This window comes from Lutra lutra, chromosome 1 (assembly GCF_902655055.1).
Source record: "Lutra lutra chromosome 1, mLutLut1.2, whole genome shotgun sequence".
NCBI lineage: Eukaryota > Metazoa > Chordata > Mammalia > Carnivora > Mustelidae > Lutra > Lutra lutra.
Genome location: NC_062278.1, coordinates 166,078,072 through 166,098,910, shown reverse-complemented (window position 1 = coordinate 166,098,910; position 20,839 = coordinate 166,078,072). Strand labels below are relative to the sequence as shown.

The following is a 20,839-nucleotide window of genomic DNA, read 5'->3' as shown; positions in this document are numbered from 1 at the left end:
AGATGGGGGTCCCTTTCTTACTAGGAGTGAAGGGCGCTGAGATCACACTCTAGGGAGGAAGGTGAGAAGCCCAAGGTGGTTCTGGGCAGGGCTCCAGGCCCCTTGGCAGCCCCCACGTTCTTGTCTAGTGCTGCCAGCTTTGGGGGCTCCTCTGCACTGGGATGGGGAGAGCAGGTGGGTCCCTTCAGTCTTAGGGCTGGGATGCCCTTGGAAGTCTGAGAAGGCCTGAGGGGCAGGGTGGGGATGTCTGGGTGGAAACTGAGTCAGGGACCGAACAGGGGAGCCTACAAGTGTGGCCTCCAGCCCTTGTCCAGCCTTGACAGATTAGAAGGCAAGCGACAGAGCTCCCTGAGGCCAAGAGATGGGGATTGCTCTTACAAGAGCCAGGGAGCGGGAGGCTGGGAGGCTTCTCCCTTCCACAGACTGGGACCCCCGGGTACTTGGCCCAGGGAGAAGCAGGAGGATTTGGTTTTATTTTTAAGATGAAGAAGGCCTTCAAAGAGCCCTGTAAGCATTTTGTGGAATGGGTCTCTGTAGATGTCATTTGCATAACAAGTATCTAAATCATCAGTAATGGGGCAGACGAGCCGGAACATTCTGGAAGCAGAGCCTTTGAGTACCTATTTCAAGTCTCTGACAACTCCCACCCGCCCCTGGGTTTGGGGTTCTTGAAAAAGAAGGGAGAAGGGAGGGAAACAGCCTCGGGTGTGGTTGGGTTTGGGGCTGATCCATGCCTCGTGGAAAACTTACATATTTTTGAGTGGCACTTTTTAAGAAAAAGAACCCAGACTTACTCGTCAGATCGAAGGAGGAGCCGTACAAGCGAGGGCCCTGCATTGTCAGCCCCGGTGGCTCCCCAGGAAACCCGCCTCTGTTGGTGAGTCAGACCCAGGCTCGTAGTAGGAAGACCTTTGTCCACGTCTGCTGTGCCCCAACAGCTTCTGTCACCTTGACCCAGCTGCCTGTCCTCCATAGATCCCATGACAGGATGCATCTGAGGTCCCTGTTTGTGCACAAGAAAGAGACAGCAGCAACACTGAGGATTTCCTCCTTGGGGAGAGATAAATGGCACACAGCTTTTTAAAGACTCCGAATAGGCTGCTGTACCCTATTTAAATGCTGTTTTGATTCATGCGCCCATTAAGCTACTTTATAGCTGACTAATGCGTCTCTTATTTTTATTCTTGTTTCGAAGCTAATTGTGTATCATACAAAGAGGCCAATAATGTGGTAAAAGCACCTATTTGACTCGAGCAGTCCTCCTCTCCATTGACTGCAAGCTCTCCCCACCCCCATGATGATCCACACTAGTCTGGCCTGAATTAGGAGTGTGTTATGCGTGTGCCCGCGCACTCTTGGGGTTTCTCTTTCAGCAGTTTTCTTCCCTCTATGGCTTATGCCAAACACATTGACAGGCACAAGCATCAGTGCTTGAGCTAGGCTTTGGTCATGGCTCCACTGTAACCTGCTCCTGCCTAAATCAAATCAGCGTCAGGTCTGGCTTAACCCATGGGCTCAAATTATGTTATCAGTGAAAGGTCCCCCAATAATGGGTCTGTGATTAAAGGAGCGAGACTGATACAAAGCGAAGGTCAAGCAAAGCTTTATTTCACACCATGCATCGAGAATCAAACCGAACGTTCGGGGCTGCGCCTCTTATAGTCTGCCGCACAGACTAGCCTTTAAGGGCAAAGGCCATGTGGTTGGGCCTGGCCACGCACAGGTGGCCAATGAGATTGTAACACAAAGAGAAAGCTACACGGTCATGCTAGGTCACACATAAGTGACCAACTGAATTACAATTTACCCTATAGTAGACATTTGAACTAGCCTATCACCTTGGTCAGAATTGGCGCCCAAAAGGTGGGGGCCCATACTTCTTGGTAGCTAGGGAGACAGTATGCACCCCCACTGATTGGATACCTCCACCTGGCTGACCCACCTTTGTATTTGGGCTTTGTTACCTGGGACTGGTTTCCCGGGCTTGTTTTTAAGTAAGTCCCCTGGGGGGAAGAGGGGCAGGGACAGTTTAAGTTTTACTGCATAAATAACAAAATGACTAATCCAAGATGGAATCGCTCTGGCTAAATTGGCCCTTACAATCAGGAGTTACCTCAGCTCTACTTTCCATGGTGGTCTCCCTGTCTGATGAGTTTGCTGCACATAGTAGCCATCACAGCTCCCCAGGGGGAGAGAGCTTCTCACTCAGAGAAGTTCTGTTCCAAGTCCTGGCATGGGTTTGCTTGGGCCCAGGTCTCACGTCCAGCCTTGAACCAGTTACGGAAACAAAAGGATGAAATCCACTGACTGGTCAAATATAGGTTATATGCTCCCCTTTTGATTCTGGTATTACAGAGAGTTAACATCCCCCCCAAATCATATGGACTAGGAGGGGCTGAGGGGGTAAGGTCTTCAAATTTAAAACAGAGATACTATTAGCATAAGATGAGGGAAGAAAGGGCAGGCAGAAAATAGTCCCAGGTGTCTACTCCCATATTCAGGGCAGTGGCGCATCCTTGGATCTGAGGGGATAAGTTCACCCCACAACTGGCAGAAAACCCAACTCAAAACCCCTAAGAACCACACATAACACCAGGTGTCACAGAACTTGGAATTGAGAACCAAATGGAGGCAAGGGAGTGAAACCAAGCACAAGCTTTCCTGCTGGGGCTGCTGGTGTGGGTGGCTGGGGGTTGGACAGAGGCACAGGTGCCCAGGGGCTGGATCAGGATGGAACCCAGACACTGGTAGGAAAAAGCAGGCAGGAGAGCATAACAATGAGAGCCTCTGGAGAATTCTCCTGGGAGTTTGTTAGAAATGCCACATCTTGAGCCATGTTGCGGACCTCCTACCTCGGAGTCTGAATTTTGATTGGATCCCCAGACGATTCATGTCTATACTAGTCTAAAGACTCATCTCTTATCTCTTAGCTCTCAAATTCAGGGTGGCGGGACCTACATTAGGTCTTTAAATCAGACTTTTTGGAATACAGTGTGTTCATGTGTATGAAGGAGCCTTAAAAATATTCATGCTATTTAAGGGAGCCAGGATTTCTACTTCTGAAGTTGTTGCTTAACAGAATCACATTATGCACCAAGATGTCAATTGCAGTATTATTTATATTCAGCAACTACTACATATTCACGAGTAGGAAAGGGCAAAGTCAAATGTGACGCATTAAAACATTGACCAGTATGTTACATTTGGAAATGTTGCTTTACGAGAAATTGTTAGGGAACAGGCAGGGAATACAGTGGTAAACCAGACAGACATAGTGCCTGCCCTCTTGGAGCTGACATTCTACTGGGGAAGGCACATAATGAGTAAGTGGACAAATGAGACTATTTCAGACTATGACGAGTACACCGAAGGGAGAATGTGGTAATGAGACAGAGAATCCTGGGTGGGCTTAGGGAGATATTTAAATAGGGCAAACAGGGAAAGCCTGTCTCCCAGGAGCTGGGATTTAAAGTAAAACCCAAAAGACGAGAGCCAGCAAAACAACATGTGGGAAAAGATCTTCCAGGCAGAAGGAACAGGAATCACCAGGAGCTCCACCAGAAGGTGGAGAAGGGAGCAGGCCCAGACTCCTCCAGCCTTGTAAGCTGTGGGTGGAATGTGTGTTTTGTTCTTAGAGCAGAGTGCTATAACAGTAAATGGAGAAGGGAAGTGATATCAGTAAGATGGCAGGATAGGAGGTCCCAGCCCTTATCTCCCCCACAGAAACACTGACTTGGCCATCATCTACAGACAAAAATACCTTTGTGAGAGCTCTGGAGTTCAGTTGAAGGTACCAGCACCCCAGTGGACCACAAAAATCCAAAGAAAAGCCATATTGAAAAGAGTAAAAAGAGCAGTTTCACTTTGCACCACCCCTCCCTGAGACCAACAAAACTCAGAACCAGGAGAGATTCCCCCAGCCCATGACCTCTCCCACAGGAAAAAAGAGCAAGTGAAGGTCCAGCTCTTTGGCCTTTGGGGACAATGTCAAAAAGCCCTGCTTATCTTGGCACACCAGAACACTGAGAATATAGGTATGGTTGTATCATCAGAGAACAGCTAAGAACAAAGAAAAGGGCAGAGGCTCGTAGCAACTAGCACATATATCCACAAACCACAGTCTTCCTCAGATGGTGCCCCACATACTCCCCAAGAGGGCATGCAGATCTCAGCAGTCAGGCAGGATCTCAGCAATCAACTTCACTCTGCCGGATTGAGAGAAGGTGCACAACTCCAAGGCTGCTCCCTCAGCAGGGAGGGACAGAAGTGGAACCTGTACCCACCATCCTGGCATTTTTGTGCCCTATTGTATGGAAAAGGGGTGGGTGACTCTTAGCACTCGACATGGCTGTCTCGGTTAGGGAGAAAGCACAAAATTGTAAGACATACCTTTCAGAAAGGAGTGAAAGAAGTAGAATTTGCATCCAGCGTCCTGGCATATCTGGGTCCTGCCCTAGGAAAAAGGAATAGGTAACTCTGAGCACCTGGCATTTCTCTGTGTGATTGAGAAAGGGCTCACAGTCCTGAGTTACCTCTCCAGGAGGGAGTGGGAGTGGAGTAGGCATATCCATAGTAAAGTTTTGGGATAGCGGCAGAATCTCTAGGAGACTGTCTAGGAAGGTCTTTTCCCCTCAAAACTAGTCTATAAAGACTGGAAGGGATGACTGCTTTTTCAAATGTGCAGACACCAACACAAGCTATAAGGATCACTAAGAATCAGGGAAACATGACATCACCAAAGGAAGAAAACAGGGCTCTAGTAACTGACCCCAAAGAAATGGAAATCTCTGAATTGCCTTGCAATAACTTAGCAATCATCATCTTGAAGAATCTCATTGAACTATGATAGAACACAGATAGACAACTAAAAAGGCAGAAAAACAACCCATGCTCAAAATGAGATGTTCAACAAAGAGAAACCATAAAAAAAGAACCCAAATTCTGAAGCTAACGCATATAATGTCTGAACTGAAAAATTCAGTAGAGAACCTCAGTAGCAGACCTGAAGAGGCAGAATAAAGAATTAGTGAACTTGAAGACAGGATATTTGAAATTGTCTACTTAGAGAATCAAAATAAGAAAGAGGTAAGAAAGCCTATGGGACACCATCGAGAAAACCAATATAACTAACCAGTATACCTTCTGGGAGTTCCAGAAGGAGAAAAGAAAGTGAAGGGGAGGAAGAAAGCTTATTTAAAGAAATAACAGCTGAAAACTGCCCAAATATAGGGTGAGTAATGGACATCCAGATTCATGAAGTCCAAAGGATACAAAATAGGTTGAATCTAAGAGGGTCTATACTGAAGCAGATTAAAATTGTCAAAAATCAAAGAGAAATTCCTGAAAACAGCAAGAGAAAAGCAACTCATCATATACAGGAGAACTCCATTAATATTATCAGCTGAATTTTTAGCAGAAATCTTGAAGGCTAGCAAAGTGTGGAATGATATATTCAAAATGCTGAAAGAAAAAATCTGCCAATCAAAAATACTATACATGGCAAAACTGTCTTTTAGAAATGAAGAGATCAAAACTCCCAAGCAAGCAAAAATTGAGGAAGTTTGTTACCACTAGACCTGTCTTATAAGAAGGCTGAGGGTGAGTTTGTCAAGTTGAAATGAAAGTACACTAAAGAGCAACATGAAAGTATATGAAAGTACAAATCTTACTGGTAAAGGTGAATAAATAGACAAATAACAATGCAATACTGTAATGATTATGCATAAATCACTTTTAACCCAAGTATAAAAATTAAAAAAGAAAAGTATTAAGGATCACCTATAACTACAAAGATCTTTTAATGGGTGCATAATATAAAATATGCACATTTTGGTATCAATAACATAAAATGTGGGGGGGAGTAAAAGTGTAAAATTTGTGTAAAAGTGTAAAATGTGATTGAAATTAAGTTATCAGCATAAAATGGACTGTTATAACTATAAGATGTTTTATCCAAGCCTCATGGTAGCCACAAAGGGAATACTTAAAGAAGATATACAGAGGGGCACCTGGGTGGTGCAGTGGGTTAAGCCTCTGCCTTCGGCTCAGGTCATGATCTCAGGGTCCTAGGATTGAGCCCCATGTCAGGCTCTCTGCTGAGAGCCTGCTCCCCCCCTCCACTGCCTGCCTCTCTGCCTACATGTGATCTCTCTCTGTGTGTCAAATAAATAAAATCTTTAAAAAAAAAAAAAGACACACAAAAGAAAAAGAGAAAGGAGTCAAAGCATTTAATACCAAAAAAATCATCAAATCACAAAGGAAGACAGCAAGAGTAAGAGAAGAACAAAAGAACTACAAAAGAGACAGAAAATGATGAATGAAATATCAATAGTAAGTCCTTACCTATCTATAATTAAGTGTAAATGGATTAAATTCACCAATCAAAAGGCATAGAAAGATTGAATGGATAAAACAACAGATTCCAACTATATGTTCTGTACAAGAGACTCACTTTAGCTTTAAGGACACACAGGGCTGAAAGTGAAGGACTAGAAAAAAGATACTCCTTGCAAATGGTAATCCAAAGAGAGTAGGGGTAACTATACTTAGATGAGATAAAATAGACTTTAAGTCAAGAACGGTATAAAAGATAGGGAAGGTCATTATATAATGATAACAGGATTAGTGCAACAGAAAGATGTAACAATTATATACACACCCAGCATCAGATCTCCTAAATATATAAAGCAAACTGACAGATCTGAAGGGAGAAATAGATAGGCATTTAATAATAGTGGGGGACTTCAATACCCAACTTTGATAATGGACAGAAAATCCAAACAGAAAATCAATAAAGAAATCAGAGATTTGGACAACACTATAAACCAACTGTACGTAACAGACATATACAGAATACCCAACAGCATAGAATACACATTTGTCTCAAGCACACACAGAACATTCTCTGCAATAAATCACATAAGGTCACAAAACAAGTCTCAACAAATTTAACAAGATGAAAATCATCCCAGGTATCTGACCACAATGAAATGAAACTAGAAATCAGTAACTGAAGAAAATGGGGAAGTTCACAAATACATGTAAATTAAACAACATATTCTTGAACAACCCCTGGATCAAAGAAAAAACTAAAAGGAAAATTAGAAGATATTTCAAGACAAATGAAGATGAAAGTACAGCATACCAAAACTTTACAAAAGCAGTACTAAGAGTTACCTAATAACATCTCTATTAAAAAAAAAACTCAGATAAACAACCTAACTTTATACCTTAAGTTACTAGAAAAAGAATAAACACAACCTAGAGTTAGCAGAATGAAAGAAATAATAAAGATCAAAGCAGAAATAAATGAAAAGTAGTAGAAAAATAAATGAAACTAAGAGTTTGGTGTTTTGAAAAGAGAAACATAATCAACAAACCCTTAGCAAAACTAAGAAAAAAAGAGAGAGGACTCAAATAAATAAAATTGTAAATGAAGAGAAGACATCATAACAGATGCTACAGAAATAAAAAAGATAAAGTATTAGGAACACTTACAAGCCAATAAATTGGACAACCTAGAAGAAATGGATAAATGCTTATAAATAAAAACATACAACCTACTGAGGCAGAATTAGGAAGAAAAAGAAAATTCGAACAGACTGATAATAAATACGAAGGCTGAATCAGTAACCAAACACCTCCAAACAAAGGAAAATAGGACCAGATGGCTTCACAGGTGAATTTTACCAAACATTCAAAGGATTAATACCAATCCTCAAATGCTTCCAAAAACTAGAAAAAGAAGCACAATACTTCTGTTCTCACTTTATGAAACCAACATTACCCTGGCACCAAAGTCAGACAAAAAATTAAAAGCTACTGTGATGCCTGGGTGGCTCAGTCGGTTAAGCATCTGCCTTCAGCTCAGATCATGATCCCAGCATCCTGGATCAAGTCCTGCATCGGGCTACTTGCTCAGTGCAGAGCCTACTTCTCCCTCTGCCTTCCACTCCCCTTGCTTGTGCACACATGCTCTCTCTCTCTCTGACAAATAAATAAATACAATCTTTGAAAAAAAAGGGGGGGCTACCATATGATTCAGCAATCCCACCTCTTGGTACCTACCCAAAGGAATAGAAATCAGCATCTCAAAGAGATAGCTGCACCCCCATGTTCATTGAAGCATTGTTCAATAGCCAAGACTTGGAAGCAATGTAATGTGGATGACTGATGAACAGATAAAGAAAATGTGGTGTAGGAAAAAAAAAAAAAGGAAAGAAAATGTGGTGTAGAACCTTAATGGAATATTAGCCTTTAAAAAGAAAGAAGGAATTCCCGCCATTTGCAGCAAGATGGATGAATCCGGTGGACATGGTGCAAAGTGAGATAAGTCAGACGCAGAGGGACAAACGCTACAGAACACCATTTACATGAGGAAGGTAAAATAGTTACATTCATAGAAGAAGAGAGTAGAGTGGTGGTTTCCAGGGCCTTCGGAGAGGGAGAAATGGAGGGAACAGAGTTTCAGGTGTACATGATGAGTAAGTTCTAGAGATCCACATGGCACAGTGCTTGTCATAATAATGCCATTTTATATACATAAAACTTTTGATAAGAGGGTAGATTTTAGGCTGTGTTCTTATCAGAAAAAAATAAAGAGGGTAGAGGAGGTGATGGATGTGTTTATAGTGTAACAGTCATGGTTTTACGGATGTTACTTATCCCCTATGTCATCAGATTGTATATGCTAAACACAGGTCAGTTATACCTCAAGGCGGTTAAAAAAAAAAAAGAAAGGATTTGGTCCAGGTTGCTGAAGGCCTCAGGGACAAGGTCATGGGACACATTTATAAACCACATTCAGTGGTGGTAAAATCACCTCTATTGTTGTTAATTTATTATTGAACAGAGGTGGCTTAGGATGCCACAGTCTTTGGATTATATAAAAAGGTAGAAAACAAAGCCTAGAGATAAACATGCAAAAATATGACAGCCATTACCTCCAGGTGGTGGGATCACAGATGATTTTTTACTTGTTTTTCTTAAACTTTTCTGTATTTCTTCCAAGTGAGAAAAAAAAAAAAAACCCACAACAATAGAGGTGATTTCAGCATCTGAATGTGGGCCAGTCTCAGTGTTTCGTTGCAGACACCAGAATCCAGTGTTTCTGGTTTCAGCAGAGTAAGAATTATTCTTGGGTGTTCAGACTGAGATTCTAGGACTACAAGGGGAATCAGCTTTGATGCACCATGACCAGGGACCACATGGCCTGGACAGTCACCTAACCTCACCCGAGTCTGTTGCCATGGAAACACCACTGCCTGTGAGGCTCACCCTGCTGCTGTGGGAGAACCAGATTCTGTTCCCTGCCAGCCAGACACCTCATCTTGACTATGCATGGTGCTCACATCCACCTTCCACACCTCGGGCCGGCATCTGCCCAGAGCAGCTGAGACCACCTGCAGAACCCCAACTGCAAGGTGTCTGGGAATGTAGATTTCAGTTTTTTCCAGAGGCTGCCTAATGTCCAGCAAGGCATGGAAGGAGGGGATCAGCATGCATGTTTAATGAATCAGTCGGCAAGTTCCACCACAGAATCAAAACAAGAACAACAAAAATGGTCACTTATACCCTTGACCTTCTGAAATCCACCTGAAGGCTCAATCATCCATTGTGTTGTCATAAGGACATCAGGAAGCTGTCTCGTAGTCCTGAGAGCACCGGTCACCAGAGGCCCTAGCCCTAGCCTCCTTAGTACATACTGGCTTGACTTGCCTGGGGGTTTTTCTTGCTGCTGGAGACGTTTTGGCCACTTAGCGTGGAGACTTAGCGTCTCCAGGAGACTTCAAACAGTGCCCTAGCTGCCTTGCCTTTTGGCTAGGAGAGCTCTGCTCTGGCTCCCAGGGCTTCCTGGTGGACCAGCTTCCTGTCAGCCATGGTTTTGGCCTTATGCATGGTGGGCCGTGCGATCAACAGCCATGATGAGCTGCCTTCTCTCCCTTGTCTCACTTCCCTGCCCCCTTGCCTTCCCCTCCCATATAAACTCCTGGCACCAGAATCCTAACCTCCAGGCACATGTGGGGCAATGCAAACGAAGGCATCCTGGCCTGAGCATGCACACACATAGAGCCTCATGCTGGCTCCAAGCATTGGTTGAAAAGGTGTGAGGCTGTGTTTGTGACCTTGCATCTGTTCATACCAATCTGGAATGTCATCCTGTTCTGGGTTCTCACCCTCTCTGGCAGGGAGCTCCAGTACGCTGTCAACCACCTGCCACCTCACCCACGCTGATGCCATGGTCACACATGCTAGAGGACCTCACCCTCCCCAGAATTCTGCCTAACCCCTTTGCGCTCCTTCTCCCCATCTCATGTATTACTTCGTCTGCCCTAAGACCATGATGAGATGCCGTGGGGTCCAAAGATAAACATGGGGTTCTGGACATGCCACCCTTGGTCTAAAAGGGGACTGCTGGGTGCTGCTGTTAGTGTGTGAGTTTGCAATCAGCTTCATCATGGGTTCTCGCATGGGTTCTAGCCTGCTGGTTGCCAGGCCCCTTGCTGGGCTCTGGAGCATGGGGATACATCATCTACTAGAGAATCGGCCTTCCCTCCTGCACTGTGGGTCTGCCCGTGAGCAGTTGCCCAGCAGCCTAGCAGCAGGAGCTCGAATTCTCAAATTATACTTCAGGCAGGTGGTGAGGGGCAGCGCTGGGTCTGGGAAGGTCTGACTCAGGGTCTGGTCCCATTCCCTGGTATGTCCTGGCTTCTTAGACATGGGACATCCCAGAATGATGGGCTCCCAACCTGGCTGCGTCCTTGCAACTCAACCATTTAACCAGGACACTCTGCCTCGTCTTAGCACCGGAGAATGTGCGGGGCACCTCACAAGTCCCTTTTCCTCATAGAGCTTCCCTTATTGAGGGAGACGGACACAGTAAACAGGCACAAATAAGAGCGCTTCAAATGGGACTGGGGGAAGGCTACCCAGTTGGGTGATGCGAGGGAGGAGGATTTTCTACTTCTGCGTCACAAACGACCCCAACACTTAGCAGTTTACGGAAGCAATCATTTCTTATCTCAGCATGTGTGGGTCAGGAGCCCGGGAGCAGCCTAGCTGGGTGGGTCTGATTCGGGGACTCTGAGATCGTCAGTAAGCCGTTGGCTGGGGCTGCGCTAGCCTTGGGCCTGGGAAATGTACCTGTAAGCTCACTCGTGGCTGGTGGCAGCCGCCTCCGGTCCTCACCACGCAGTTCTCTCCACATCTGCTCACAAGGCAAGGCAGCGTGAGAGGTCGAGATGGAGATGAAGAGGGAGACACGCTCACGCACACGTGTGCACACGCACCCATGCCCGTGGGCACTCGGACCCACGCACGTAGGCACACACGTGCACACACACAGCCCCTGCTTGCTTGCTTTTCTGCTGTGGCTCTGACACAGCGGAAAACAAAAAACAAAACAAGAACCTCGACCGCAGCTCCTGGGGATCCTCAGTCCTCTGTGGCTTCCTGTGGACAAATCTGGAGCATCTTCCAGCTAGCAGAGTGCTCATCCGCACCTTGTTGCGTTCGCTGGTGGGGGAAGCATCACACTCTTCTGTGGGCCACTGGGCGGGGAATGGGGGGTGAGGGGGGCGTGGCCTGAGTTCATGTGTGCTGAAGCCGCTCAAATTGCTGGGCAGGGAGTCCACGGTCTTTCTAGAACAAGGGGTTTACACTCAGGCGTCTGGAACACACACGTGGCTGGGAAATACCTGCTTTTCATTTTACTTTCTCTGCTACCAGCAAGTGCACGGGGGAGTTTGGGCATGGCCAGAGGAGCCCCCCTATGGCCCCAGGCCTGGAGGTTTGAGGAACAAAGCAGGGACTCTGTCTCCACTTTTAAAATAACTCATCACCTTATTGAACAGTTTTTCACGTTTCCCATTTTGAAATTGTGACTTATACATGCGGAGGACATACAAAATGTATATAGACACGTGTGTATATGTGGGTAGGGGTTCAGTGTAAAGACTCACTCCAATGTGGGCACCTGTGTTCACCAGTCAAGCCCAGCAGCCTGGAAAAGCACTTCCTCTGACAGCAAGTCCTCTCCGGAGGTGATGTGTGCCCTGACTTTTGTGACAGTCATGTCCCTGCTTGGCTTCACTGTTTAACTCCCAGGTGGGCACCTCTCAGCTGCGGCGCTGAGTTTTGCCTGTTTTGTTTCTGTCCAGGGGATTGTGACTGGGTAGGCCACTCCCCCTGCTGCTGGGGGACCACCAGAGCTTGTGTGGTCCCCTGGCTGCTTGGTGTCCCTGGTTTTGTGTGGATGGGCCACATTCATCCATTTTCCTGCTGTAACACATTCCAGGTTGGGGCATGTCTTGTGCCTCTTGTGGGTCAGGGGGTGCTCTTACTTTCCTGGGTAACACCATCTTTTCTACCATGGAGCACTTACGTTTGCCAGACCCTGGGATGAGCTGGGGAAATGGGGAGCAATATTCGTCAAACCATTATCCAAAGAAATCTCAGCGGCAGACTGACCCCTGCTGTGGGGGAGGGGCAGGCTGCTTGAGAGGCCCAACGTGGAGGGAGGCCTGGCCGAGTTTGCATAAGGTGGGTGGAGATGCCCCCCCCCCAATGAGAGACACAGTGGCAGTGGCAGAAAGTGACCGATGGTCATGGGGTGTTAAGTACATAAAGCTCTGCAGGCGGGAGGAAGAGAGTGTGCAAAGGCCCGGAGACTGGAGGGGGTGATAGTCAGCTCTGGCTGCCATAGCACCATGAGACTGGGTGGCTTGCATGACAGATGTTGATTTTCTCACAGCTACGGAGCCTGGAAGTCCTGGGTCAGCCTCTGGCAGGGTTGGTTTCCGCTGAGGCCTTCTTCCTGGCTTGCAGTGGGCTGCCTTCTCATGGTGTCCTCCCACAGCAGAAAGTGAGTGAGCTCCAGTGTCTCTTCCTCTTCTGGTGTCCCCACCCCCGGGGCCTCACTAAACTTTACACTCCTCCTCACAGGCCCATCTCCAAGTATAGCCACACTGTGCGTGTTCAACGTATGAATGTGGGGGACACAAACATTCGGTCCATAGCAGGGTTGAGGGGAATTTGAGGGACTGGAACATTCCTGGGGCAAGAAGTGGGGCAGCATTTGGGTTTTCACAGACTTAGTGATTTGAAACCACAGTCATCATTTCTTTACTAGGATTTCACAGTTTGGACAGGACCCATAGGGACAGCTCTTCTGAGCTCTGTGTCACATCAGCTGAGGCTTTGCTCACAGTGGCTGGCAGCTGGAGGCTCAGCTGGGGCTGATGGCTTGGAGCCTTCCCCCTCTCCCTCCCCCTCTTCATCCTCCCCCTCCCCATCTTCCTCTTCTTCCTCCATGTGGCAGCTTGGGCTTCCTCTCAGCATGGCAGTCGGTTTCTAAGAGCAAGAAGGCAAAATCTGCCAGTCCTCTCAAAGGTTAGGGCTGAACTGGGCAGGGGCGTCATTTCTGCCATGACAAAAGTCACAGAGTCCAGATACAGCCACTGGCCATTCACATCACAGACCTTGTCTTTTTTTTTTTTTTTTTTTTAATAAAATGGTATCTATTTAAGGTGTACCACGTGTTTTGTTGTACACGTATACAGTAAAATGTTTACTACAGGCAAGCTGATTACCATGTTTCCTCTCCTCACATAATTGTCTTTGCTTTCTGTGGTGCAAGCCCCTGAAATTTCTTAGCAAATTTCTGGTACACCTTCTGGCATTATTACCTGTGGTCACCATACTGTATGTTGGATCTCCAGACCGGCTCATCCTACAAAAACTGTTTTTTTCAACTTGTAGAAAATTTCAAACACACTCAAAAGTAGGGGAAACAGTGTCAGAACCCCTCCCCCTCATATATCCAACTTCACCAGTTATCAGCTCACCGCTTATCTTCTCTATCCCCCACCTTCTCCTTCATATGATATTTTCGCCAATTTGTTCATAAGACAGTACATATCCTGAAAAAACTTGTCATAAGTGTGCGGCAGGGTGGGTTTTCCCCCTGTGGGCCTCCCAGGAGAGATTCCGGTACCCAGTTCCAGCATGTGTGGAAGGGGGCGAGTTCCCACAGCACCAAGCCATTCTCTGACACCAGCTGTGTGTCCTCGGATTCAACCCCGTTCTGTCGCCTCTCTACCGGGAGAGAGCCTCAGAGCCCCCGGGTGAGGTCCTCAGTTCTGCCCTTACCCCCACTTCAGACGCCCGTTCGTTGCCAGCTCAGCTTGTTACCTGTGTTTCTCACTGCCTGGCTATAAATCAGAGGTTCCCGTGACTTCCCCCTCGGGTTCAATTAATTTGCTAGAGTGGAACTCTAGCATTAGAGCCCGGCTGCTTCTAAAAGGACGTGACTCAGGAACAGCCAGGTCGGAGAGATGCACAGGGCAAGGGGACGGGGAGGGGACGTGGAGCTTCCCTGCCTTCTGGACGTGCCACTGTCCCTGAATCTCTGTGTGTTTACCAGCTGGAAGCTCTTTGAACCCCCTCTGTTTGGGTTTTTATGGAGGCTTCATTACATAGACCTGATTGATTACATCATTGGCTGTTCGTGACTGATTCATTCTCCAGCCTTTTCTTCCCACCCAGAAGGTCAGGAGGTGGGACTGAAACTTCCAACCCTCTGTTCTTGGTCGGTTCCCCTGGCAACCAGCCCCCATCCCTAGGTGCTTTCCAAAAGTCACCACATTAACATGAACCTAGTTACAGTGGAAAGGGACTTGTTAGGAATGAAAAGACATTCGTTTCACCTTTCACCATAATGGCTCTGAAGTGATTTCAGGGACTGAGGACTAGAGACCAAATAGTAGAACAAAAGATGTTTCCATTGCTCTCATGGCTCAGAAATTCCAAGGGATTGGGGGCGCCTGGGTGGCTCAGTCAGTTGAGTCTGACTCTTGATTTCAGCTCGGGTCATGATCTCTGGGTCCTGGGATCGAGCCCCAGGTCAGGCTCAGCACTCAGTAGTGAATCTGCTTGAGATTCTTTTTCTCCCTCTCCCTCTGCCCCTCCCCTCCAGTGTGTTTTCTCTCTCTCTCAAATAAATAAATAAATGTAAAAAGAAAGGAAGGAAGGAAGAATTTTGCAAGGGTTTTGGGTGCTGTGAGCGGGGAACTATGGACCAAGACCAAATATATATGAGAAATACATTTTGGTGATCTGAGTGACCAAATATATATTTTTTATTAATCATGATTTTGCACCTGGGTAACCAAGACCTGGATCAGGACCCAAACATGAGCAGCACCCGCAAACCCCCAGGGCCCCCTTCCATCACCACCCCAGGAAATTCCATCCTGACCTCTAACAGGACAGAAGGGTTTGCTTGTCTCCCATTGAGGGGCGACAGGAAATAGCCTCCTTGAGGGCTGGTCCTGCCTCTGAGCACTTACACTGCCTCTGGGAGCCTCAGTCCCTCTTCGGCAAGTGAGGACCATGCCGGGCCTGCCAGCTTGCTGTGAAAATCAGTAGCACACATCAGGGCCGGGCCCTGGGCTTGGCACTGCGTAAGGACCGAGTGCTGGTTGTCTCTGCTCTTATTTCCCGTTCTGTACTGGCTGAGCGGGGAGGTGGCCCGTGGCCCAGGCAGGTGCTGCATAGCTGGCTGAGAGCTGGGGACAGCTGGAACCTCCCAGACAGCCAGCAGCTGGTGATGTTGAGGACCCTTTATGGCATCCTGGAGAAACGTTCCTGTTAGCTTGAAAGACAGCCTGGGTAGAATCTGTCATTGACACAGCAGATGTAGGAAAGGGCACGGGATGGTCTCATCACAAGTCCAGCTCCATGAGAGAAGCCGTTCCTCTGGGCTTCAGTGCTGATGGGGCTGTATGCAGCTAGTCAGTAAAATTACTGAAAAGGGCAATTTGAAAAAAAAAAATAAAAGGCTTTGGGTTAAGTGTGTTTTTATTTCTGTAGTTCACTGGCAGTAAAATCCAATTTGGGACTTCCAGGGATTAGATTCCTGAATGTGCTTGCTCTTAGCCCTTTGCTCCTTCAGACCCTGGGAGCCCGGCCATGGCTTTAAAGCCCTTCGTTTCGAGCAGTTTAATCCCCAAGTCCCTTTCCTTTGGTTTGCTGAGCGCAAAGGCACCACTGTCAGTGGATGCCATGTATTTCAGTCTCCGTGAAAGTTCAAGTGTGCGCGATACGATCTAATTGTCCAGTTCCTTGGCATTCAGGCTTGTCTCCTTTGTAAAGTGGTGTAATTGATTTCTGTGTACTTGAAAATGGAGCCGGTAGTGGGCTCTATGCTGGAAATACCAAGTAGGGGATGCAGGAAGGCCGGCTGCGCCATCCTCGCTCACTCATCCCTTCCACCGCTGCCTCGCAGCGCCCAGGGCACAGAGTTCTGGAGCCACAGGCCCCGTTCTGGGGTTACTCCCTAACTTCTGGGATGTTCCAATCCTGGGAAGACAATTATAATCAAGGTGATGTGCCCTGGAGGAGGCCGGGAAGCCGCGGGCTTCCAGGAGGAGGTGGTTTTCAGGGTGGAGTTGTAGGTCAAAACCTGACAATGGGATGCCCTGGGGGCTGGACCTGGGGGCAGTCTGCTGAGGCTGGAGAAGGGCTCCCAGGGTCCTGGGGACCTCGTGGGTTCCCACATCTAACGTCCTCATGCGGACCCCCCATAGTGGAGGGTACTTCCTTGCATTCTAAGTGTGTGTTCTCTCTCTTTGCAGGTCTGAAGGAGAAAGTTCCCGGAGCGTCAGGTATGTGTTCATCAGCCTCCACTTGTGTGTCTGTGTCCGAGGAGAGGGTGGCTTCCATGAAATCATGTGCGTCTGTGTCCGAGGAGAGGGTGGCTTCCATGAAACCATGTGCTTTGATTTCTCTCTGATGAGGTCTCACCAGGTCAGAGCCCTGCTCCCTTGCTGCCCCCGGCCCCGGTCTGCCCGCCACGACCTTGGCCATGCTCTGTCTGCTGGCTTCCTTTCCTGGAGCAGCAAGAGCCCTGGTTTACGGTGCTGATTCTAGAGCGACCTTCCTGGGGGGGTCACCCGGCTTTGTGGTGGTGCTGTTCCCTCAAGGGCTATGGCAGTGTCTGATTTGGCTAGACTGTGACTTACCTAAGACAGGAAGCTTCTCAGCTCAGACAGCCCCCGGGACCTGACTTAGGAGGTTTGGTGGAGAGGCGGGCTCCTGCCAGCCTTGACTGATGCAGCGTGTCTCCATGGCACATGGAGAAGATGACGCTTGCAACTGAGACATGTCTTTCCCCAACCCCACCAGTGGAGGGTGGTGGGGGGGTCATCATGGAGTGGGGTCACAGCTGGGGATACTGACTGTAGGGCTGGTAGGAACCAGATCCCCCAGGTGCTAGTCCCTCAGCCCAGGGGGCCGGGCAGGTCTCAAGGCTTGCGTTGCGGGACCAAGGAGGCCATGAGGCATGGGAGATGGTGGGCTGGTGATGAGGGTGGGAGAGGGGAGGAGAAGCAAGGAAGCCACTAAAGAGCCACAGGGATGCCCAGGCCCATTGGCAGCAGATCGGATTTCCGGTTTCTGGCTGTTTGAATAGCTGTGAGAGTGCTGGGGAGACAAGATGCTCATCCTGAGCCTGGAGCTGGGAGAGTCTGACTTCGGTGGGGTGCTCTAAGCAGCCTGGGGAGAGAGAAATGCAGATGGGTGACGGTGGCTACATCCTGGGGAAGTTCCAGGAAGCAGCATGGGGAGACCCCATTCTGTACCCGTGCACTTAGCTTTGGCTTAACCCAGGAGACGTGCCTGGTGGTCCCAAGCCAGGGAGGCAGAATAGGGGCAGTGGGAGAGCAGCATCCCAGCAGGAAGCAGAGGCCCACTCAGGGTGTGGGGAGGGGTGCTGAATAGAGTGTCATATGAGGGCTACCAGTGGAGTGAGGGCAGATCGCCACTGACCTGAGAGGGGAGAGGAGATACATGTAGAGATGGAGAATGGCCGAGGCCAGGAGATGCTGGAAGAGGGGCAGCTGGGCATTCTGGAACCATGCCCCCCCACTGCCAAATATATGCAGCTGTGAGAACCAGGGAGGGTGCCCTTGGTGGGCTGATGGGGGAGGAGACCCCTTGAGCAAAGCAAGAGGCAGGTGAGCGTGTACCTCACATTATATTTTGGGTAAGGAAAATCAGATATAAGAAACATACTTTCTTGCTTGTCATGTTTGCGTAAATAAGCGATGTCAGGAGAGGTAAGCAGTCATTAGAATGGTCCCTTGGGCTATGGGGAACAGGGCAGGCAGGGACAAGAGTGGCTGTGAGCTTTCTGCAAGTGTGTACTGTGCTGTTGCTTGAGCTTAGAACCATGCAAATATATTCCCAACCCAGAATATTTGGTAAAAATAAAGAGTTGTCTGAAGAGAGGGTGAGTTGTCAAGTTGTGGTGAACATCCTGTCACTGGGGTATGCACCAACATTGGAAGGGGATTCACATGGGGAAGGGGGAGGAGAGGCCCCTCAGCCCCACTTCCCCTTGCCTCTCGAGGCTTCAGGATCTGCACTCCCCCCTCTGATACACTCACCTGGAATTTTCTAAGACTGGTGGGCTTGCACCAGCAAACTCAGCCAAGTTCCTAATTGAATGGGTGCTGGGAGACATGTGTGGGGTGGATGTTTGGCCCTAAACACCCTGTCTGCCCACCCACCCCCCGGGGCTATCAGGAAGCTGAGTTTTGTAGGACAGGTATTGGAAGACAGCCCTGAAGCAGGAGCGTGATTCCCCCACTCAGGGGGAAGGGTGGAAAGGACATTTTGGTGGGGGGAACAGCATAGGCAAGGATCTGTGTAGTGAGAATAACGAATGGCCTGGGAATGGGAGCATGGGACTGTCTGCAAATTGGAACATATGTTTACAGCTTGAGCCAAATGGTTCTCGGCAGGACATGCAGAGATGAGGCGCTGGGCAGGGAAGAAAACCGATGGGAGTCCAAGCAGAGAAGGCTGCATCTAAGTTTTTCTAAGGCTTAAGAACCCAATCCCATAGTGACTTCTACTCTGCTGCGTAGACTCTTGGGACAGGCCCAGAGACCTTTAGGACTCATGGTAGAAGCCACTGCTGGGACTTTAACATGACGTTTTCAGGACTTGACTGCGTCTCTGTCTTGTGCCAGGCATGTGTTTTGCCCCCCAGGGAGCTGTCACCACAGGGGTCAAGCCTCAGACACATGTGCCACTCTTTGCTCACTAGCACGGGGTAGGCACAGGGGCACAGGACAGGAAGACCCCCAGATGGTTCAGATCTGACCCGTTCTCTGTACTTCAGCTCACTACCCTCAGACAGCTGCAAACTTTGTTTCCCAGGGAAGAATGACCATGAAGCCTCTTCCTAAAGGGACCCTGGTCTTCTGCTGAGTGTTCATGGCTGAAGTGCCCTTCCCCCTTGCTTGCACTCCTTGGCTTTCTGTGCTCGCCTCTGATACCCGTGTTCACTTTGATTTCTGTCCTAGTGACTTGAGCACTAAACCCCCCAGGAGGAGTAAGGAACCCAGATGAGGCCGCCCCCCGCCCCCAGCATAGAGCACAGAGCAGGCACCAACAGGCTTAGTGGACTGAATTCACCTTGGTCTCACTGGGAACCCCGGGCACAATGCCTTGTCCACAGAACGGGCACAAATTACTGTTTGCTTAATTGGATTCAGAACTCATAAATATTTTCAGGCCATAAACTGGAAGGGGAAAAAAAATTGGACCATCTACTCTGCTCCGTGGAGAACTCCCCTCTCCCCTTGCTTCATCCCCCTTTCCACTATAAACACTCATCAGAATTCGTGGGGAGAGGGGCTACATTTGACTCAGAAAGGCAGTGCCTGGATTTCCTGATCCTAGCTGAGGTCTGGACAGACACCAAGAGCTGATGATCTTTGCTAAATGTTAAGGAAATGAACTTGAACCCTGAGAGACCCCGCCCACCCTGGGGCCCCCGCTGGGCAAAGTTTTTCTTTATGCTCCCAGGACACACACTGCTGCTGGCTTTCTGGTGGGCTGGCAGAGCCTCCCGGAGCAGCAAGGAGTGGTCTTTGCCAGGAGAAGCCTGTTTGCAGTTGCGTGCACGCTACTTTTCCCTGAGGCAAAACATTTGCAAGATCAGATGTATTCATTTTCCACAAATGAAATAACTCAGTTTTGACCATTTTGCAAACGTAGGACTTTGCTCCCTTATTCCCAGGGCGTGTGTGTCTGTTTTCCACTGCATTCCGAGGGAGGCTGTGGAGGCCCTCCAGTTGGAACCTTCTAATGATTTATTGGTTGGGGGGAAGTGGGAAAAGAAGAGCTTTGCAGAGTTTGGAGTTTGAAAAAATGAATAACTGCAGGGAGGGCCCAGAGAGGGTGCTGATTCTATGTCTGAGGTACAAGGACTTTGTTCAGCACAAAAACTTTTTTTTCTTTTTTTTTTTTTTTTTTTTTTTGGCCTCTCCATGGTTCTCATCAACCCCCTGAAATGAACCCAGCCATGTTCACTAATAGGAGTAAGTACCAGTTAATGAGTGTTGGCTGTGGGTCGGGGTCTCACCTCACCAGCACAACCACCCCCCCCTTCACGAGAGTTATGGTGAGCCCCATTTTTTCCACCCTGGGAAACTGAGGCAAAGAAATACTTGAACAGCTCCCTTAGATAACATGGTTTTCAAATGCAGACCCCTGATTTGACACCCAGAGCCTTTCTAGGTTGAATCGTCTGCTGGTGCTTGTGGAATAGACAGATTTCCAGACCCTGTCCTTCTCGTGTCCGACTAGGTAGAACGAGGGTGGGGCATGGGACTCTGGATTTTAACCACTTCTTGCATGATTCTAACAGGCAGCCTGAACACACCACAACCTCCCTCCCAGTGTCCAGTGTCAGGCCGTGCCTGGCTCACAAGCGTGAGCTGATCGGTCCCTAGGAACACTGAACGAGGCCGTTCCCCTAGGTTGCCTC

The 20,839-nt window shown here is 48.3% G+C and overlaps 1 protein-coding gene across 3 annotated transcripts in view; it reads left to right on the top strand.

The window, feature by feature from the left end:
- The window catches only part of IQSEC1 (IQ motif and Sec7 domain ArfGEF 1), a 375,511-nt gene that overhangs the window by 107,827 nt on the left and 246,845 nt on the right, over nt 1-20,839 (top strand). For all 3 annotated transcript variants that reach the window (XM_047743537.1, XM_047743506.1, XM_047743547.1), the window contains exon 2: nt 16,635-16,664. In XM_047743537.1, the coding sequence (XP_047599493.1) occupies nt 16,635-16,664 (30 nt within the window). The remainder of the gene's footprint in view (nt 1-16,634; nt 16,665-20,839) is intronic.